Source organism: Sciurus carolinensis, chromosome 2 (genome assembly GCF_902686445.1).
Source record: "Sciurus carolinensis chromosome 2, mSciCar1.2, whole genome shotgun sequence".
In the NCBI taxonomy this organism is placed as follows: Eukaryota; Metazoa; Chordata; class Mammalia; order Rodentia; family Sciuridae; genus Sciurus; species Sciurus carolinensis.
In genome coordinates, this window is record NC_062214.1 from 30188634 (window position 1) to 30209367 (window position 20734).

The 20734-nt window shown below is 44.4% G+C and overlaps 1 protein-coding gene across 5 annotated transcripts in view; it reads right to left on the reverse strand.

The window, feature by feature from the left end:
• Nucleotides 1-1369: 1369 nt before the first annotated feature.
• Nucleotides 1370-20734, reverse strand: part of Rassf2 (Ras association domain family member 2) — a 45634-nt gene continuing 26269 nt past the window's right edge. For all 5 annotated transcript variants that reach the window (XM_047540863.1, XM_047540859.1, XM_047540860.1 and 2 more), the window contains exons 5-12: nucleotides 18674-18825; nucleotides 16241-16329; nucleotides 11938-12098; nucleotides 11073-11174; nucleotides 9135-9186; nucleotides 8620-8741; nucleotides 7337-7434; nucleotides 1370-5465 (exon numbers count right to left, since the gene is read on the reverse strand). In XM_047540863.1, coding sequence (XP_047396819.1) covers nucleotides 5396-5465; nucleotides 7337-7434; nucleotides 8620-8741; nucleotides 9135-9186; nucleotides 11073-11174; nucleotides 11938-12098; nucleotides 16241-16329; nucleotides 18674-18825 — 846 coding nt within the window. In that variant the 3' untranslated portion in view covers nucleotides 1370-5395. The remainder of the gene's footprint in view (nucleotides 5466-7336; nucleotides 7435-8619; nucleotides 8742-9134; nucleotides 9187-11072; nucleotides 11175-11937; nucleotides 12099-16240; nucleotides 16330-18673; nucleotides 18826-20734) is intronic.

Below are 20734 nucleotides of genomic sequence, written 5' to 3' on the forward strand. Positions count from 1 at the left end.
TCTAAGAACTTTCTGGAATTTTTTAAAATTATTTTTTGAGTCACAGTTGGTTGACTCCAATGATGCAGAACCAGCAGATATGGATGTCTGACTGTATATATATATGCATAGTTACACACACACACACACACACACACACACATACATATGTATATGGAGAAAGAAAGTTGTTTTAAGGACTTGGTTTATGTGACTCATGTTGCAGTTCAAGTCCAAAAGCAGGCTAGAAGTGGAACTCCTACTGCTGGGGTCCTCAGTCTTTTATTTTGAGACCTTCCACTGATTGGATGAGGCCCACCCACACTATGCAGGGTAATCTCCTCAAAGTCTGATTTAATGTTAATCTCATCTAAAAAAGTAATCTCACAGTAACATCTAGACTGGTGTTTGATGTCTGATATCTGGATACTATGGCCTGACCAAGTTGACACAAAAAATTAACTTGGGCTGCAATCGGGAAGTCTTACCCTTGGAGACCACTAGAGGGCTGTCTCCAACAGAGGCACACCCATGTCCCCAACTCTTTGCAGGGTGGCAAGGTTGTTTTAGGTGAGGAAAGGAAGTCCTAGAAAAAGGTTCATGGAGTTGGTCCCAGGATCCTAAGGAGCCAGGGGTGAGTCAGAGCAAAATCCAGCAGTCCCTAGCTCCTTCCTCCATGTCTGCTGGTTCCCCAGGGACCTCAACGGGAGTCTTGTAAGGAAATATTCATTTCACTTCTTATTTGGAACATGCTATGATTTGAATGTGTCCCCCAAATTCATTTTGGAAACTTGGTCCCCAAGGCAGCAGCATTGACAGGTGGAATCTCTGGAAGGCAAGTGGGTCATTAGAGCTCTGTACTCATGATGGATTGATCCGCTCATGGGTTAATGGCTTATTATAGAAGTGGCTTTGTTAACAAGAGTTCTCAGACTGGGAACATAGCACAGAGGCACAGCACGTGCTTAGCATGCACAAGGCCCTGTGTTCGACCTCAGCACCAAAAATAAAATCCTCTAAAACTGAGCTCTCTGGCACACTTGCTTTGTCCCATAATAGGATGACCCCTGCCATGCTATGATACAACAAGAAGATCCTCATCAGATGCTGAGCAGATGCTGGCTCCATGTTTTTAGACTTCCTATTCTCCAAAATTGTGCACTAAATAAACTCTAGTCTTTATAAACCACATCATCCGGGGTATTTTGTTATAGCAACAGAAAATGGACTAAGAACATTACAGCCAGGTCTGGGCCTGTTCAAACCATAAACTCTGGGACAACTTACCTCCAAAGGGGCTTCCCATCCCTGTCCCTGACCTTACAACCACTCTCTCTCAGCACAGAACTCCCCTCCCAACAGATACACACAGATCTATGCATAGACAGACTTCTCTTTGAAAAGTGCTTTATTTCAATCAGATCTAAATCAGGTGCATTAAAACATATCAAAAGGTTACAAAAAATGTACGGCTCCCGACTGAGGCCTTGTCAAATTATGTTAAGATGCCTAGATGAATCAGTTTATCAGTTCAGAACTAAACATCGAACCAGGCCAGATACCATCACTGGAAGGCAAGTTAGGAAAAGAATGCTTCACCAAACTAAAACAAGAGGGAAAACCCTGAAGAAACACTAGTAACTACACACCAGAAACCATCCACCCAGGAACAGGTAGGTCTGTGATCTGCCGGGAAGACTCCAAAGGGAAACAGACTTTTCTTCACAACTTGTGCTTCTCTGAGTTCAGTTAAAAGGTGAGGACAGTCAGAGGGGTACTAACATCCCGCGGCAGGGTCAGCACTTCCACTTACGTCTGGAAGAAGGGGTGCTGCCTTAGTTTCTATGTTTACATCTAGGAGATCATATTCTATCTGACTCGAGCAAAGCTTTGTATAAAACAATTTAAGTAGAAACTCAAAACTGCATGCTGTCGTAGCAATCCCTCTGCCTCCTATTGCATTCTCAATGTCACGGTTTGGACCCATGAGATACTGCAAGTCCCTCATCCATATACAAACTGCTGTCTGAGAAACAAATCTCTGACACCAAGTTCTCCGCTTTGAAATAAAATGTGAACTTCAGGTTGGTTTATGACATTTAAAAAAAAAGAGCTTCTCTTAAGAGCTTCTTGCCCTCTTTGGCCCATTTCTCCTCTTACTTCCTGACACTGTAATCATCTCCCAGCTCCATAGGAAGCAATTCTTGCCAAGATGTTTTTGCATGGAGAACAGATTTTGGGGGGTCATCATATGCCATAGATATGATGATAAAATGTCTTTATGTGGAGGTTTTGAGGAGAGCATTGCTTTCCTTTTGGTTAAGGAGGACAGTACAAATATTCGTCCTTTGAAGCACCTGATGCTTTAGCACCAGCTCCTCTTCAAGGAGACAGTGACCTCCGGCCTCCACACTTGTCTCAGGGATAGGTGGCTAATCTCCTGAGACCCTCTCACCTTGACCTCAACTCAAAGTTGAAATCCATCCAGCCCCAAGACTAGGGTGCACACGCCCCACTGGCTCGCACTGGCTTGTCTATCATTTGTGCTTTTCAGGTCCTTCCCAAAGACACCCACCCATTTAAGTTTCCCACTAATGTGATCACCGAGCATGTGACCTTGTGCTTAATTCCACTGCCCCAGCCAGACGACTCAGGTTTTTCCTTCACTTGATCGCCTGGTAACATAAGCCTCTACCAAAAAAAAAAAAAAGAAAAGAAAAGAAAGACAGAAAGAAAAAGCCGGATGCAGCTAAACTGCTTTTCACAAGTTGGAAAAAAAAAAAAACCCTATACGTTGGCCTTTTGTTCTTCACACAATTTCAGGTTCATTGCACACAGTTACATAAACCCACGCGAATTGGTTAAGGAGTTCAAAGTTGCAAGGCCATGTGATACCAGTGAGAAAATCTGATCCACACTGTGCAGAGGCTGTTATTTCAAAGGTTTCTAAAATTCTGTTTTTGTTTGGGTTCTTTTTTTGTTTGTTCATTTTGGGTGCTGGTTGAACCCAGAGCCTCACGCATGCTAAGCGTACACCCTGCATTCTGTACACTCCCAGTCAAGTTTCCAAAATTCTTGATCAGGTTACTAGGACATGAGAAATGATCGCAACAGGATGAGCCAAAATAGAAAAGTGTGTGAGTTAAAGTGGATGGTGTAAGATGTACTTTTCCCCCACTTCTATCCCGAGTCCCCATCTTTAAAAAAGCCAAATCTACCTTGGTTTCACATTCTCGGCAAGTGTCCTATCCAACTAGCAGTTTGCAACATTTCCATATTTAACATGATCATAGTGCTAGTACGAATTACAAAGAACTTTTATGAACCAGAAATAGCCGTTCAATAAGAATTAGTGGTTAGTAATTAGCTTTGTGGAAATTCTTCCTCCCAGCCCCCAAAGGAGAATTATTGGGGCAATGAAGCCTTTGAACAGTTCAAGATAAAAATAACTGGGAGAGAAATTCTCGAAATCCTTTTCTCAAATGCAAACCTCAGGAGGTCTGTTTGCATTCACAAAACTGCTCGTTTGCATCTGTAACAAAGGAAACTTCTCCCCACTGCCACACACCCTCTTTCTCCCCCACAATTCTGTGCACTTTGCAGAAGTGTATGATTGAGGCTAAGCCCCTCTGGGTTTCCACCGCATGCCCCATGGGTCTGGCGGTGCTGCCCCCGCACAGGAAGTAGGCTTGCTAAGAGATCCCACTACCACCTGCAAAATGCCTGCTGGCAGCTTGCCATCTTTTTGAAAGTCCACAATGAGGCCACAGCTGTGAGCCTTCTAAATAGTCCGTGGAGAAGGCCTGGAGTGCAGGTGGGGGATGGGAGCGTGCTGGGGGCAACAACAGTTCTGCCACAAGGTCTACCTTCCTTGGGAGGTACCAGCCATGGCTCTCCTACCCCAAGCCCTTCCTTGGAGAGGAGGTAGAAAAGAGATGGGAGGGTCCCTTCCCCAGTAAGCTTCCCAAGTGCCTCTGTTAGAAGTTCCAGATCTTGCTTGATTGATCTCCATACACAAAACCTGGCTCGAAGCATCTTTCTGTCCCTCCTCCAACAGCATCCCACACAGGTCCCCAGCTGCCTGGCAGTCTTCCTGGTTGGGGTCACAGGAGAAAGACTGTCTTTGCCCTTTCCCCAAGGTGAGGTTGGCTCTAATGATCATCACAGTGGCTGCTGAGAAACTGAAAAAGAAGCTCTGTCCTCCCTGGGTACCATCACAGGGTGGCTTCCCCGAGGCCACATTCAGCAGGCAGCAGGACATGTCCTCACTCTTGGGTTCCATCTCCACTTCCAAGGTGAAGGAACTTGCAAGAATCCAGAGGTTGGGAAGAGTACAGTCTTGACTGGAAACACACAGACCCGCTCCAAGTGCAGGAAGACTTGTTGATGTGAAGATGGGCAGCGCATGAAGGCACCTGTCATTTCTGAGGTGACCTCTACCCTTCCCTTCAACCTTAAGAATGGCACTTGGAAGCTTCCGGGCCACCATCGCCACAAAGGCTCTCAGCACAGCTACGAGTCAGTGCCATGTGCACACCAGAGAGACCACTGATTCAAGAGACTCCTTCAGTCCAAGGAAGCACCAGAGAGATGGGTTGGCCGCTTGGAAAGCAGCTTGGCACACGGTTCCCTGGTCTCCCAGAGGTGGGGGCGGATGGAGGAAGAATCCATTCTTTTCGAGCATCCACACAGCATGGCATATTCGTCTTTGCTAATTTAAAACAATCAAAATTTCCAGTGTAAGAACTCATGGACTCATTGCATCTATCCCATGTGAAGGTTTATCTTTTTCCTGCCATCAGACTTGCACCAAGGGTATGAAGCTGTTGCTTTATTAATTTCCAAGGATCTCATCCACAGATCCTTCCAGGCAAACAGGGAGAATCTCTACTAAGATATAAATTCCCCAAATGGTGAGTCTGAGGGACTTTTCCCCTGTAGAGATAGGCAGGTAAGTGTGATTCCACCTGGCACTAGAGGGGAGAAATCACTTCTTTAGCCTAAAGCCCCTGGGATAGGGACTCCCCTGACTTTCCTGCCCATCAACAGATCATCTGCCAGCCTCATGGCACTTGTGCTGGTTGCTTGGAATTTAATTGCATGTGAAAATATCAGGGAGGCACATGGACATGTATTGTGTATGTGTGTGTGTGTGTGTGCGCGTGCACACACACACACATTTTGGGTCCTCCTTAGAACAAAAGTCTTTGTGAGAGAGAAGAGAGAACAGGGATCCAGGGATGGCGACTTGTCAGCTGGCTTCTTCATCCTGCTCCAGGGAGCAAATGATGGCTGCTCAGGAGCTGCAGAGGTCTGCATCTCAACGTTTCCATGGAAGGAAAGCAGCAAGCTTCCAGTGTGTCATCTCAGGTCATCCGCAGCCCCTGGGGTGTCCGGATCCCCTTGTTCTCATGGTTCAGATGGTTGCTGGGGTTTCGGCTATCTCCTCCAGCCTTTGCCGAATCATTAGCCGGAGCACGGTGTACCTAGGAGCAAGAAACAGCCTGTGGTATAGGGCAGGCAGCAACACCACCCTCGGTGATCTTCTCCACCACCCGGGCGACACCAGGCAACACTGTGGGCCTGTCCCTGTGCCCCCATCATCGGCCTACTCCTCAGCCACTGCATTGCTATGTTCATTTCCACATCAAAATGAAAGAACTAAAGAGGTCAAACCCAAGTTAGATTATGTTACTCTGATTAGAATGTCTGACTAAATGAGGGAATGGTGAAAACAACAACAATAATAATAAATGGTCCATTAACTGAGTGCTTATGATGCCCAAGACACCATGCATAACACTTCAGATGCATGGTAGCTCATTAGCCCTCATCTAGGCTGGAACATGAAATTGCCAATATTTAAGCCTTTTGGTGGGAAGGGACTACCAAAATGGCAACTTCATAAGGTTCAACCTGACATCAGTATTTTGTAGAAGAGGCCATAGCAACTAGCACATAGGGATGTCCACGGCTTGCGGGTGAGTTCAGTTTCCCCATGATGTCCTTGAGCTATGGCACTGCAGATACCCGACTGGGCATTACGGTGCTGGGCGAAATGTTTGTGGTTTTGCACGCCACAGCTATTTTTAAAGTCTAGGACATAGTTAGCAATAACAGCAAATAGAGCTTTGACTGTATTTTCCAGTAGCAAAAAATCAATCAGTTGTTCCACTGTATCTATGAAATGCAGTCTATTTTGTGACTAAACATGGCAAAGAAGTCATAAAATCCTTCTCAGAAAGAGGCTTTACTGGATTTTTCAAGCCAAATGAAGCTTCCAGAAGAGAAACGTTAGAAAGGGAGGAAGGGTGGGAAGAAAGGATTTTAGAAGTTGGGGGCTCAGATCACATGCACTACTAAGATAGCAGTCCAGGGGCTTCCAGAACCTCGGGTCTCAGTCAGCACAGCTTATCTTCACTCCTTCAGGTAGGACAGCAAACACTTGCCCCGGGGACTGCACTGTCCCCTGAGGTTACCCCAGACTCTGCCATGTCTTTGTAAATAGTCCCTTCACCAAATGCTCCTCTCAAAGACCCTTGTCTGAGTGGGCATCCACTTGCTGCCAGGAGCCTGATCGCACACCTGAGATGGCAGGAAGCCGTGGTTTGGGGATGGTTTGAGTGTGTCTCCCAAGTGTTCTTGTGTTGGAAGTTTGATCCTTAGTGTGGTGGGTGACCTTGGGAGAGAGTGAAACCTTTAGGAGGTAGGGACTAATGAAATGCATCACTAGGAACACTGCCCTCGGAAGGGAATCATGTTGTTCTTGCAGGATCCCAGTTAGTTCTTGAAGGATCTAATTGTTATAAAGAGTAAGCATGAATCCCTGAATCCCTGCCTGGCTTTCTGTCTTGTCATGTGATCTCTTCTGCACATGTTCCCACCATTGTCATGCCATCTACCATGAGGCTCTCACCAGAGTCAAGCAGAAGCAGCATCATGATCAAACAAAAGGTTTGTTTGAGCTAAATAAACCTCTTGTCTTCACAAATCACCCAGTCTTGGGCATTTTATTATAGTAACATGATATGGACTAATATTAATACGCAGGATAAAGTGACCCCAGAGAGATTTAAAAACATACCTTCTCTTTGGAGTTCTTCCACAAAAGGAAGGGAAGGACATTTTGATGCCCTTAACTATACTGAGGTCCCTAAGCGTACTGGTGCACACTTAAGTTTCATGTTCCCATCTGAGATCTGGATTTGTCAACAGGCAGCCCCCTGAAGAAGGCCCATAAACCCCAATTCCCTGTAGCAACCTGGCACAGTCTCTGTATGGCACCTGGACAGAGACCCCTGTCATTGAGGGTTCCTCCAAAAAGAAACCCAACCAGCACCCCAGAGGCCACACTTACTTGCGCATCAGCTTCTTTACTTCACGATCTTCTTCCTCTTGGAGCTTCTGAATGAAGCTTTTAAGGACAGGCATCTCAAACTTTATGTACTGGGCCACCTGGGGAGGAAGAAGCAAATCTGGGGTGTATGCCCTCCCAGCATGATTTCAGTTTCTTTTGCCAACACTCTGCTGCTGGGCAGATCCTTGAGAAATCTATTTTCCCACTAATCCAGGATTTCCTGAAAACCAAGATGCAAGCCTTCTTCCAAGACTGGTTCACAGTCACAAGGAAGATTGCTTCATTCACATGACAGTCTCATAACTTCTCATTTTTCATCTCTGGTATCTAGCCCATGATTTTGGTGATGTCAAATTTTGATACAGTGATTACACTGATATATTGAAGGAACTGAACTCAGAATAATTAATAAACCTCTTTGTTCACCCCTTAAGAGAATCTGAAGACTCATCATGGCTCAGAATAATGATTTGTTTCTCAAGTCTCAACGGGTATCCAAATGTGCACTTGCTTCAGAGAGGCTGGGAGTGGCCCACAGGTGAGTGGAAGTTAAGAAATGTCTTCCCCTCCCCCATCAGAATCTCTACCTACTATGTCAACTTTCCTCCATGGGAGAAGTATATTTCTCCATCCAATTAATGTTGAGCTTGGCTTTGTGACTTCCCTTGGCCAATGGAATGTGTGCAAACAGGACATATGCTAAATCTGAGTGGAAGCTTCGAATGCACCTAGGTGGTTTGATCTGATTTCTCATGTTCAAGCCATCACTCATGAGGAACATAGCCTAGAGATCCTTCAGCTTGGGTCTCTGAATGAGATACACAATGAAGATCTGAACTCAACCCACAGCCTAGAGCAAGCCACCAGCCATCAAAATCATGAGCAAAAACAGTGAATGTTTGCTGTTACAAGCTACTGATATTTGGGGATGTTTGTTATGATAGCAAAAGCTGACTTGTACATATGGTAAAAACATTTCTTAACTTCTTTTACCTTAATTCATAAGATAAAAATACTTTCTGATGTTCTTAAGAAAGTGTTTATAAAACTACTTCTTAAACCTCTTACACTATCCTAGAGAGGCTCACAAAATTTGTTTCTTCGGTGGAAATCACTTTCTGCTGGAGGGTTTCTCCAACAATTCCCAAAGGACATACCTTCAGCTGGCTTCAAGAAAACCTGGCATTGATAGGGTCCCCAACTGCATTCCAGAAGGAATTCCATGCTAAATGGAAAATCTCCATCCTCCCGAGGACAGACCATCCAACCAGAAGGGAACTCACATCATAGGTGACTTCCTCCACCTGGTCCTTCTCCATCAGGAACACTTTGGAGACCTGCTCACATGGGCCCTGGAGGATTCGGGCAATCAGGGGGTAATCAGTGGTCTTCAGCTTCTGCTTCTCTGGAACCACATACAACCAGGAACATCCTTGAGTTCAGCTTGTAATACCTTTCTCACCACAGGTAAATGAACTATTCAACATCACAACAACATCAAAAACAACATCCTCCCCTCAAGTCCTTTAGAACAAGTCACTTTGAGGAACTAGCTTTATCTGTGTCTCAAGAAAATCCAGTTCCTTCTTTAATAGGCAGTTAGGTTTTAGGGTTTGTTTACTGCCCATATATGACATTCCCCAGTGGACTCATCAGCAAGTGCACCAACTCTGGAGGCCAACATTTGGAAGTTTCCAAAACCCAAACAACAACCGAATGAGCCAGAGGTATTTTTTTTTTAATTTGCTATTTTGAGTTAATTAAAAGTTTTGAAGTACACTGTGTGCTTCAAACTTACCACCACTGGTGTGGACCACGTACAAAGCAAACTCCTCCGCTGAATTCTCTATCTGAATTAGGAGCAAAAGAGACTTGTTGAAAGCATGTATTTAAATACTCCGGCTTTGAGACATTCCATCTTCCTCAACACTGAAATGTCAGATTGAGGGTCTTTTGAGGGGAGACTTTTTATTTACAACTCTGAAAAGGAGATGGGGGTAGGCAGATAACTTTATCAATAATAGATAATACAGGGCTGGAGGTGTAGCTCCATTATAGAGCACCTGCCTTCCATGCATGAAGCTCTAGTTTCTATCACCAGAATTTCAACTTAAAAAAAAAAAAAAAAAGATAATACAGGTTGAGCCTCCTTTATCTGAAATGTTTGAGGCCAAAGGTATTTCATATTTTGGAGTTTTTCAGATTTTGGAATATCTGCATAAATTTATCTTCAAAACCCTGAAATCCAAATGCTCCAAAATCAGAAACTTTTTGAGCATAATGTCAGTTTTCAAAAAGCATCTTACTTTGGAGAATTTCAGATTTCAGATTAGGGATGCTCAACCAGTAACAGGCAACACTTATTGTAAAATGAAGTTCCGCACGCTACACTTATTTTTAACTCATCTTGTGCTCCTGACAACCTCAAAACACATTATCCTCATCCTCTTTTTATGGATGAGAAAGCAGAAGCCTGGGTAAATGAAATCAATTGCCCCACTCAGTCAGCTAGCAGGTGATAGAAAGAAATTCAAACCTAGGGTCCTGCATTCTAGGCTGCCCTGGCTTCCATTAAAAACAAGTACACTAGCTGGGCACACTGGCATGCACCTGTAGTCCCAGCTACTTGAGAAGCTGAGGTAGAAGATCTTGAGCCTCGAAGTTTGAGACCAGCCTGGGCAACACAGCAAGACACCGTTCGTCAGGGTTTAGTTATTAGGTGTCCCCGGAAAGCTCATGTGTGAGGCAATGCAAGAAAGCTTAGAGGTAAAAGGATTGGGTTATAAGAGGTTTAATATAGTCAGTCCATTAATCCCTGATAGGGATTAACTTGGTGGTAACTATAGGCAGGTAGGTGTGGCAGGAGGAGGTGGGTCTGAGGGGGCGTGCCCTTCAGGATATATTTTGTCCTTGTTGAACAGAGAGATTTCTCTCTCTCTCTCTCTCTCTCTCTCTCTCTCTCTCTCTCTCTCTCTCTCTCTCTCTCCTTCCTGGTGCCATGTCCTGAGCTGCTTTCCACCACTACACTTCCCACTCTTCCACCATGATGTTCTGCCTCATCTGGAGCCCCAAAGAATGGAGTTGGCCATCTATGGACTAAGATCTTTGAAATCCTGAGTGTCAAATACACTTTTCCTCCTCCTCTAAAATTATTCTTGTCAGGTCTTTTGGATGCAGAGAGAAAAAGCTGACTAAAATACTGCTTATAAATCATTTAAAATAGATGAAAATAAGAAACTGGTCTCCAAAAGAATTATAAAGGGAATGTAGAAAACAGTAATAGTACCTTGAAAACACTGCGCGTGCACTATAATTTGCATGTCTATTTAAGTCTTCCTTTAAAAAGCAGAGTCTTCACCTGTATTTCAGAAGCTGATCTGTGCACTAAGCATGAAACCAGAGGTCAGGCCCTGGGGTTGTCCACAGCAGCATATAAAAGCACACAAGGGCTGACGCTTCTCAAACTCTAGTGGATTGCGGACACCTCTGCAGGCCTGTTAAAGAGACTCGCTGGCCTCACCCTCAGAGTTTCTGACACGACAGGTCTGGGATGGGGTCTAAGAATCTGTTTTTCTAACAAGCTTCTGGATAATGCTAATGCTGTGGGCTTTGCTTTGATAGCAAGGATCAAAAAAACCCAAACCCTCTGCCCAGCACCCCGCAAGCCACACTCTCCAAAGCTTCCCTCACTGTCCCTCTAGGGGCCCAAGGCACACAGTCAGCAAAGGGAACTTGCCTTAAATTTGTTGAGCAGCAGCTTCAGGACCTGTGGGGTTGTCATGGTGCTGTTGATGCGAACATTGGTGACGGAACCATAGGCAGGCGTGAATACGGAGGTCTGTCAATAGAGGGGTCCAGATCAGGGTGGGAGCAAAGATAAAGACAGCACAAAAACCCAGGTAGGAACCAGGTTGATTGACACTGGTACTCAAAGGTGCCCACTGAGAAACCCCTGGCAACCTGGTGAGCATCGGGCTTTGATGTGAACAAGCAGCCCTCAAGGTTTGACTAACTCAGTTTGGACTCCTCTGTGGGAGGCTCAGGACTGACTCCCCAAAGGGTATGGTTGGGGAGGGGAAATTGAACCTTCTCTCCAAATAAAACACTCACAAAGACACTTTTGCTGGAACCACCAAGAGGTGGTTCCTAGTCAGTCTCCAGTCGTGCCCTTTCAATAAGGGCAGGATTTGAACCAAACGGGGAAAAGGGAGTCAGCTAGTCTGTGGAGAAGGTGCTGATTGGTACTCACAGCTTCAGGGAAGCCGTTAGGCTCAGGGAAAAGTCAGACTATGCACCTGCTGCGAGGGACAGGGGTAACCGATGTACCTGGGTGGGGCTGTTCATGAGGGTGTTTAAGAAGTCTTCAAGGTTTTGTAAAGCCCCCCTGAATGTACCCATAACCCAAGCAAGGATCTCCTTGACCTAAGGTCCCTTATCCCTCATAGACCCAGCAGATCCCACAGCTCAAAGACCAAAAAGTAAACACAACTTCCTAGGTGTTCCACCAGGGATCACATGGCTATAGCCCTGAGGTGGCAGGTGCCCAGGAAGGGATGTTGCCCCCCTGAAACTGTCCCCTGACCTTCCCCCACTCACTCTACCTTGTGGTTGTAGAAATGGCCATTGATGGAGAAGCGGTGGCGTCTGATTCGCCGCTGGTCACTGGGTGTTCTCACATTGCCACGGCGACGAACCCCAACATCACTGCGTGTGCGCATCAGCTGTGGGGTGTCTTCCTGCACAGGTTTCAGGCCCCTGGAGTCTGAAAGGAAAGGGGGAAATGAGCTCTGGCTGAGTATAATGGCGCACACCTATAATCCCAGCGACTCAGGAGGCTGAAGCAGGAGGATCACAAGTCTTGGCAACTTGTCAAGGCCCTGAGCAACTTAATAAGACCTTGTCTCAAAATTTTAAAGAGCTGGGGATGTGGTTCCATGGTAGAGCATTGTGGTAGAGCATCTCTGGGTTCAATCCCCAGTACAGGAAGGAAGGAAGGAAGGAAAGAAAGGAGGGAGGGAGGAAAGAAGAAAGGGAGGAAGGAAAGAGAAGGGTGGAGCTGTTTGCCTGGACCTGGGATGCAGCAGCTTGTACAAGGTCCCTTTGTAGCCAACACTTCAGCACTCATTCCCTTCCCAAAATATATTTTATGAAATTTATCTATTTTTATATATTTTTATAAAATGTATATATATATATATATATTCTTTTTTTTTTTTTTTTTTTTTTTTTTTTTGTGGTGCTGAGGATTTGAACCCAGGGCCTTGTGCTTGCAAGACAAGCACTCTACCAACTGAGCTATATACCCGGCCCCTGTATATATTTTTATAAAAACTATTTCCCACTGGAGGAGAAACACAAAACATGATTTACTGAGAAGTACTACAGTGAAAAGGTTCAGAGAACAGACCTCAGAACCAGACTCCCCAGGTTCAAATCCCAGCTCCTCCACTGCCACCTGCCATGAGTCTTTCTGTTCCTCGTTTTCTCATCTATAAAATGGGGCTGACCATAGCACCCATCTTATGAGGTGATCTAAATGAGTGAACAACCAGCACTCAGAACAATGCCAGGCATAGAACAAGCATGTGAGGGTTTGCAGGATAGTGCAAACTAATTCCGACACATGTCACAACATGGATGAGCCTTCAGGACGTGATGCTGAGTGAGAATAGCCAGGGGTAAGAAGACAAGTGCTGCAGGATTGTACTCATAGCAGGTACTGGGAACAGTCAAAAACCACAGGGGAAGGGAATGCAGTTGCCAACGGCTAGGGGTAGGGAAATGGGCAGCTGTTATTTAATGAGTACAGAGTTTCAGGGCTTTTAATTTTACTTTTTGTGGTGCAGGGGATCAAACCCAGGGCCTTGTGCATGCTAGGTAAGAGACCTCCACTGAGCTATATACTCCTGAGTTTCAGTTTTATAAAAAGAGAGTTCTGGGTTTTACATCATTACCCTATGTGAATGTATGATTACGCAAATGGTATGCTGTTACTCCATGTAAAACAGAAACAACATGTATCCCATTTGTTTACAATAAAAATAAATTTTAAAAAAATAATAATAAAAAAAAATCGCCTAGTTAAAAAAAAAAAAAAAAACAAGAAGAGAGTTCTGGATTTTAGAGACAGGCCTTAATGATTCAAGGATGATGTTGTGTGTGTGTGTGTGTGTGTGTGTGTGTGTGTGTGTGTTTTAGTTTTTTATTTGCTCTTTTAAGTTATACATGACAGTAGAATGTATTTTGACATATCATATATACCATATCATATATACTTCACATTTTTGTGGTTGTACATGCTGTGGAGTTACACTGGTTCTATGTGAACATAGGAAAGTTATGTCTGATTCATTCTACTGTCTTTCCCATTCCCACCTCTCCTCCAACTCCCCTAACCCCCCTGGCCAATCCGGTGAACCTCCACTCCACTGCCCTCTACCCACCCACCCACCTGCCCATCCACCCGGCCTATTGTGAGTCAGCATCCACATATATCAGAGAAAACATTGTCAGTCATTGGTTTTTTTGGGATTGGTTTATTTCACTTAGCATGGTCATCTCCAGTTCCATCCATTTACTAGCAAATGCCATAATTTCATTCTTCTTTCTAGTTGAGTAATAGTCCATTGTGTATATGCACCACATTTTCTTTCTTTTTTTTTTTTTTTTTGGTTTTTTTGTTTTGTTTTTAAAATAACATTTATTTTTTAAATGTTAATGTGTACATTACAGGAAAAATAAAAACAAGCAAAGAACAAAGTCATCCAGTCATAAGCAGCTTAGTTGGACATGTCCCTCCAGGTCGTGTGTATACATACACAATATCCCATTTTGTGGGCTGGGGAAGTGGCTCAGTTGGTAGAGTGCCTGCCTCACAAACACAAGGCCCTAGGTTCAATCCCCAGCACCGCGAAAAAAAAAAAAAAAAAATCCCATTTTGTGTGATTGAGATTGTCGTGTGGATCATGCTTTTCCACACATCATGAATATTCACCAATGCAAAATCCCAAAGCTACATGAGTATTTTTGATAACCAAGAATACACTATACCAACTCAATCTGTTATCCTTTCTTGGGGACAAAAATTTCACTGAAGACAGAAATGGCAACAGGCCTCTAGATAGACATATTGGCAGAGTTACAACTAAAATAATGCATTCCCTTAATGCTCAATCTAAAATGAGACAAAGCAACAGGATACACCAAGCTTGTTTCATTACCAGATTTCTACTAAAGTATTAGCAAGAATGCATGTTCCCAGTGAATTAAAGTATTCCTATAGTACAGCCAGAAGATGCACACACCAGTGGCTCACATGGAAATGGCAATCCTTGAGCACTTGCTCCCGTCTTTCCCTGTGTGTGCCCCTGTGCCCCTCTGCTGCCAGCCTAATGAGCAAGTCCTGATACACATCGCCCAGAGACAAAGCAATTCCATGTCCCAGATGCATCTTTTCTATCAATTATAACAAAAAGTTATTTACAAATTGGCTAATTCACTAACTCTACTTTTTATGATTCACTGTCACCTCAGGACATCTAGAAAGCTTAGATGTTGTAAAATAAAGTATGAACTTTGATGCACCACATTTTCTTTATCCATTCATCCTTTGAAGGACACTTAGGTTGGTTACATAGCTTAGCTAATGTGAACTGAACTGCTATAAACATTGATGTGGCTGCATCACTATAGTACGCTGATTTTTAGTCTTCTGGGTATATGCTGAGGAGTGGTTCCATTCCAAGTTTTCTAAGGAATCTCCACACTGCTTTCCAGAATGGTCATACCAATCTGTAGTCCCACCAGCAATGTATGGAGTGTACCTTTTCCCCCATACAAGGATGATGTTTTTAAGGGAAGAAGAGTCTGGAGATACTTAATAGTGATAACTGCACAATCACAAATATATTTAACACCACTGAACAGTATACTTCAAAATGGTTAACAATGAAAATATTATATGTATTTTATCACAATAAAAAATTGGAAAAAATGTTAATAGGACACATAAAAAGAAATATGTGGAAGGTCCCCTGACATATTTCTACCTATGTATGTCTATAAATATAAAACATCAACAGTGATAGAATTTCGAGGCACAAGTAGGTTAATCTCTTTTTATTAAAATATATTTGATTCATGTTTTATGATTTGCAAACTGACAACATCTGTCAAAATTGCAAACACCTATCGTCTCAGACCCACTAATTCTACTTCAAGGAATTCTATAGACATGCTTACAAATGAGTGAAATGGCATGTGCATAAAGTCACTGTCAGCAATCTGGTTTGTTATAGCAAAGACTGGCAATGACTTAAATGTCTCATCAATAGGAGTGACTAAATAATTATCATTTTTCCATGGAATCCTGTAGCACTGTAAAGAACAGAGAAGTTCTTTATGGATCTGTGTGGAATAATCCCAAGTTAAAAGAAAAAAATATAGATAAAATCAGCAATGTACAAAATGCTACCACTTGTATAAAAAAGGAGAAGATAAGAAACAACATCCAGGGTTGTGGCTCAGCGGTAGAGCACTTGCCTTGCATGCGTGAGGTACTGGATTTGATCCTCAGCACCACATAAAAATAAATAAATAAAATAAAGGTATTGTGCCCAACTATAACTGAGAAATATTTAAAAAGAAAGAAAGAAATGACATCCAGTTCCACAGGTCTGCCAGTGTGTATTTCTTGTATTTGAATAGACTGTGTGGGGAGGGATGTACTCAGGTTGTTTTAGGGAGGACACTCCATGATGGAGGTGGAGATTTTAAATTGGTTTCCTTTTAATGCTTTTGGAATCTTGAACCATGCAATTCTGCATCTGTACAAATAAATCCCACTTTACAACATCTATTACCCAGTTGGCCCCTAACCGGAGGTTCCTCCCTTTGCACGTGTACCTGTGGGGCTTGGTGTCTGCTCACTCTCAGGAGGCGCATCCACCTCGGAGATCTGAATGTTAGGCATGGTGAGGGGCTTCAGAATGGTGCTGGGGAAGAAAACAAAAGGGAGACTGGTTTAGCCCCGATACCTTCCACCCACCCCAGTTCTGCGAGGAGAACACTTTGCTGGTGCTGGGCTGGGTACCAGCACACACCAGCTGATGAAGGATGCAGGCGGGCTTCCCTGAGCATCCCAGGAGGCTGGCCGCGCTTGCAGGCTGAGCACTGAGTGGGGAGGAGGGAGTTTAGGAAAAAGAAAATGCTCTCTTCCAACATCTGCAGCAACACAAACACTTAATTCATCCAGCCCAGAAAGGAAAACTCCAAAGAACAAAACCCGTGTGTTGCCTGTGCTCGGTTTCTAAGCCCATGTGGGTTCTATGACTTATTTTTGAAACCCTAATAATGGCTGTTTGTTTCTGGGTCAGGACTCCAGTTCAGAGTCGCTTCTGGTTTATTTTCCGGTGCTAGGGATCCAACTCAGGGACCCACTCATGCCAGGCAAGCTCTCTACCACTGAGCCGTATTCCCAGCCCCAGATTCCCTTCAATTGAAGGAAAAACTCAGAAACCACTTCTGGCTTCTAACAGGAGTGGAAAGTAATAGGTTGGATGCTACAAGGGTCAGGGCAGCTTTGGAAGGGGCACCGATGACAGAACTCTCAGGGTTGCGAGGATGAAGTCAAGCTAGAGAGAGGGTCAGAGGAGGCAGTCTGAGCTAAGACCTGGGTTTGCCGTGATAACTGGCAATTAATTCCTCAAAGCCAAAAGGGACAATAGAAGCAGTTCAGAGAAACACACCCAAAATCAACAGAGGATTTGGCCAGAAAGGAGAATCATATTTAACCAATTAGTGCCATCCCAGTGTGAAAAGAGTGACCCAGTAGAGACAGACCTTATGTTTCAAGGATGATAGTGATAAGGGAAGAAAATTAATATTGAAAATCTGAAGGAATTTCTATAATAATACAGCTTTCTAGCCACAGCCTCTCAGGGAATAATGAACACTTGGCATCTAGAGTAGTCAGCTACTCCTTACTTCCTGATCCAAAGCCCTCTTTCTTGCTGAAGCAGAAACTTGCCTCAGCATCCTTCTTAACACAGTATCCAGGTATTCAATTCACTGAAGCTGGCCACTACCTGGTTACTCTCAAAGTATTTGTAAGTTTCAAGGGTCACCCAAGACCAGCTTGATGCCACAAGGGTGCAGATTGAAGGACCGCCCCAACAACAGCCTCAGACAAAGGCCCCACGGTCAAATGGAATTTTTGTAATCACCTCACGTAGGGAACGGAATGTAACAGCATGGGGGTCAATGTCAGACAGTGGATAGGGTTTGGCTCCTTGGAAATAAAATACAATGTAAGCACAAACGGCAAAGCCGTGTGAAACCAGCAAAGTTAAATGAAACCTAAGAACCCTGACCAGACATCCCAATGGGATCGGCAAGAACTTTCCTTCTTAGAATCTCTTGCAAGAAAACCAGATCACCTCCAGAGTCCGGCCACTTTGGAGGTATCTCTGAATTGTAAAGATAGATTTGGCCATGGAGTTAAACAAAACATTTCATGTGGCCAACAGAGAGGGCTTGGTTCTCATTTAAACTAGAAAAAAATATCCCTGTGGTTTTGGTATACTCCGCCCAGGCTCTCGCCTGCAGGCAGCCAACATCAGCAAGTTTCAGGAGGGAAGAAGGCTAGTCACTTGATCCTAAAAACCAAAGTCCCAGAAAGACAGTAAAAAGGGTGCGGCTACACAGATGCATTTGGTTACTCATTCGGCCACATGGGGAGCACGGTTTGGGGAGGAACAGGCATGATCTTCACAGACCTTCCCGTGGGGACCAGGAGAAGGAGACCATGAGCCAGTTCCAGGTGTGGAGCAGACCCCTGGCTGACTTCACCTGGCTGGTTCAGATGGGGGTTGACATTCCTTTTCTTTTTCCAGGTTCCCCCAAGATTCAGAGAGCTTCAGTCTGCAACTTCAAATCCTAAATGTCCCTAGAGAGGGGGCCATTCTATGAGGAGTGGTCCCAGTGGGGAGGACACCAACACATTGGCACCCTGTTAGAAACCTGCAGGATGTGGTAGCCATTAGCAGCAACCCCGAGGCTCCAGAATTCTCCACCAGGGAGGACACTCTGGCATGTCCCCTCTCTGACTCAGCACCTCCCCTCCTCACCCTGACCTCCCTCAGGGATTGTGGAGAGAGAATGGAGGCCTATTACACCAACCCAACCCTGTTCTCCTCAACCCAAGCCCAAAGCAGGTAGCAGTGGAGGTGGTGGGAACAGGACCCGGAGCATGGCTGACCAGGGGAAGGTTTATCTGCCTGAGGACACACAATACCCCAGACACTCTGTCACCTCCCAGCCCCATGGCTCCTCACTCACCCTTGAGCCCCCAAGTTGCAGCCGGAGTGCCAGGAGGAGGAGGATGGAGGAGGGCGGATGCGCTCATTGTCGTCCTGCATCTGCAGGCGGATGGGCCGGCGCAGCCCCCAGGAGATATTCAGCAGCCCCTCCACAATGAATTCATCTTCTTCCTGCCCACAAAGCAATCAGCCTGGTGAGCCCAGAAAAGCTCCACAGAAGCCAGCACTGCACCAGGGCACAAAACATCATTCATTCTCCCGTGTTCCATCTGGGTGCATCAGACTGTATTCACAGGAGGTGAATGGTACTCATACGTCCCAACTCCAAGACACACTCTGCTATAAAGTTCCCTGACACCCTGAAGCTAACCTTACAGGGCAGCCCAAAAGCTGCTGTGAAGGAGCTGAGGGTGTAGCTCAGTGGTAGAGCACTTGCCTAGCATGCATGAGGCCCTGGGTTCCACTCCAGCTCTGGAAAACAAAAAAAAAGTTGCTGCGAAATTCTAATAAATATGTGCAAATTACAAAAACATTTTTGTTGTTTTATAATAATAACTATTAAGAAACCAGAATATATCTTTTAAAATAAGTGAGACTAGTTGGGCTTGGTGGTACACACCTGTAATCCCAGTGAATCAGGAGGCTAAGGCAGGAGGATCACAAATTCAAAGCCAGCCTCAGCAACTTTGTGAGGTCCTAGGCAATTTAGCAGAGACCATGTCTCAAAATAAAAAATAAAAAGGGGCAAGGGGTCTAGCTCAATGGTTGGGCACCACTGGATTCAATCCCTGGTACCAAATAAAATGAGACTAGCCTTATTAATAGAAGCAAGAACTGGGTTCTTGAATTAGCTACTTTCCCCCTCTCCTACTACAGAAAGTGACATGTCCTTAGTTATGACATATGTCTAGCAATCCAATGCTCTGGATGAAGGATATTTAAAGTAGTATTTCCCAAGTTTATTCTACAGAACACCAGCTCCTTTAGCAGATGAACTGTTGCCTTAAAAGGATGTCGAGTGATCAATGAGCTGGGAGAGGCTGTGTTAATCAAACTTCTTAACAGAACTTCTCAGCCATTTGTAATATTACGACTCTCCAAGAGATGAATAAATCCCGCAGGAATTCCAAGTTATGCTAAAAGGTTATTGACTAATAGGAAGGTAAATGTGAAATCTTTCTTTCTTTTGTTTTGTTTTGTTTTTAGTACCAGGGATTAAACCCGGGGGTACTTAACCACTGAGCCACATTCACAGCCATTTTAAATATTTTATTTAGAGACAGTGTCTTGCTAAGTTGCTTAGGGCCTCACTAAATTGCCAAGACTGACTTTGAACTTGTGATCCTCCTGCCTCAGTCTCCTGGGTCTCTGAGATTACAGGTGTGTGCCACTGCACCTGGCGAATGTGAAATCTTTTTAAGAGCATCAATAGATTCCATCTTAAAAAAGTAGATCTCACTTATGACCACAAAAACCTTTAATCATGCAATACTTTGATAATTTATTCTTTTTTTGGTTCTGGGGATTAAATTCAGGGGCATTTTACCACTGAGCTATAGCCCCATTCCTTTTAATTTTTTATTTGAGACAGGGTCTCACTAAGTTGCTTAGGTCCTCACTAAGTTACTGAGGCTGGCCTTGAATTTGCAATCCTCCTACCTCAGCCTCCCAAGACTCTGAGATTAGTCATGCGCCATGACACCCAGCTGTCTTTGACAATTTATTTTATAGGATATACCCTAGGAAAGTTGATTAAGGACCAAAATCTTGCTCATGGGCCAGCCACTAATGAGTAGAAGCTTTGAGGACAATGCCCAAAAGGGTCAGGTTTCTTTTCTCCAGTCTCAGAAAAACCCTTCTGAACCCATGTTTTTTGGGCAAGTCCCATGGGTGTCCAACTTGGGTCATGGTCACATCTTCAAGACAAGCCCAATGGGTGAAAATGGCATGTGCCCATTGAGTAACTAATCCAAGCCAAAGAATCATGGTGGAGGTTGAGGGGAATCAGAAGAGGAGTGGAACAACTTCAGAGCATTTGGGGATCTTAGGGAGAAGGGCTTTATGGTCTGGTGCAGTGACA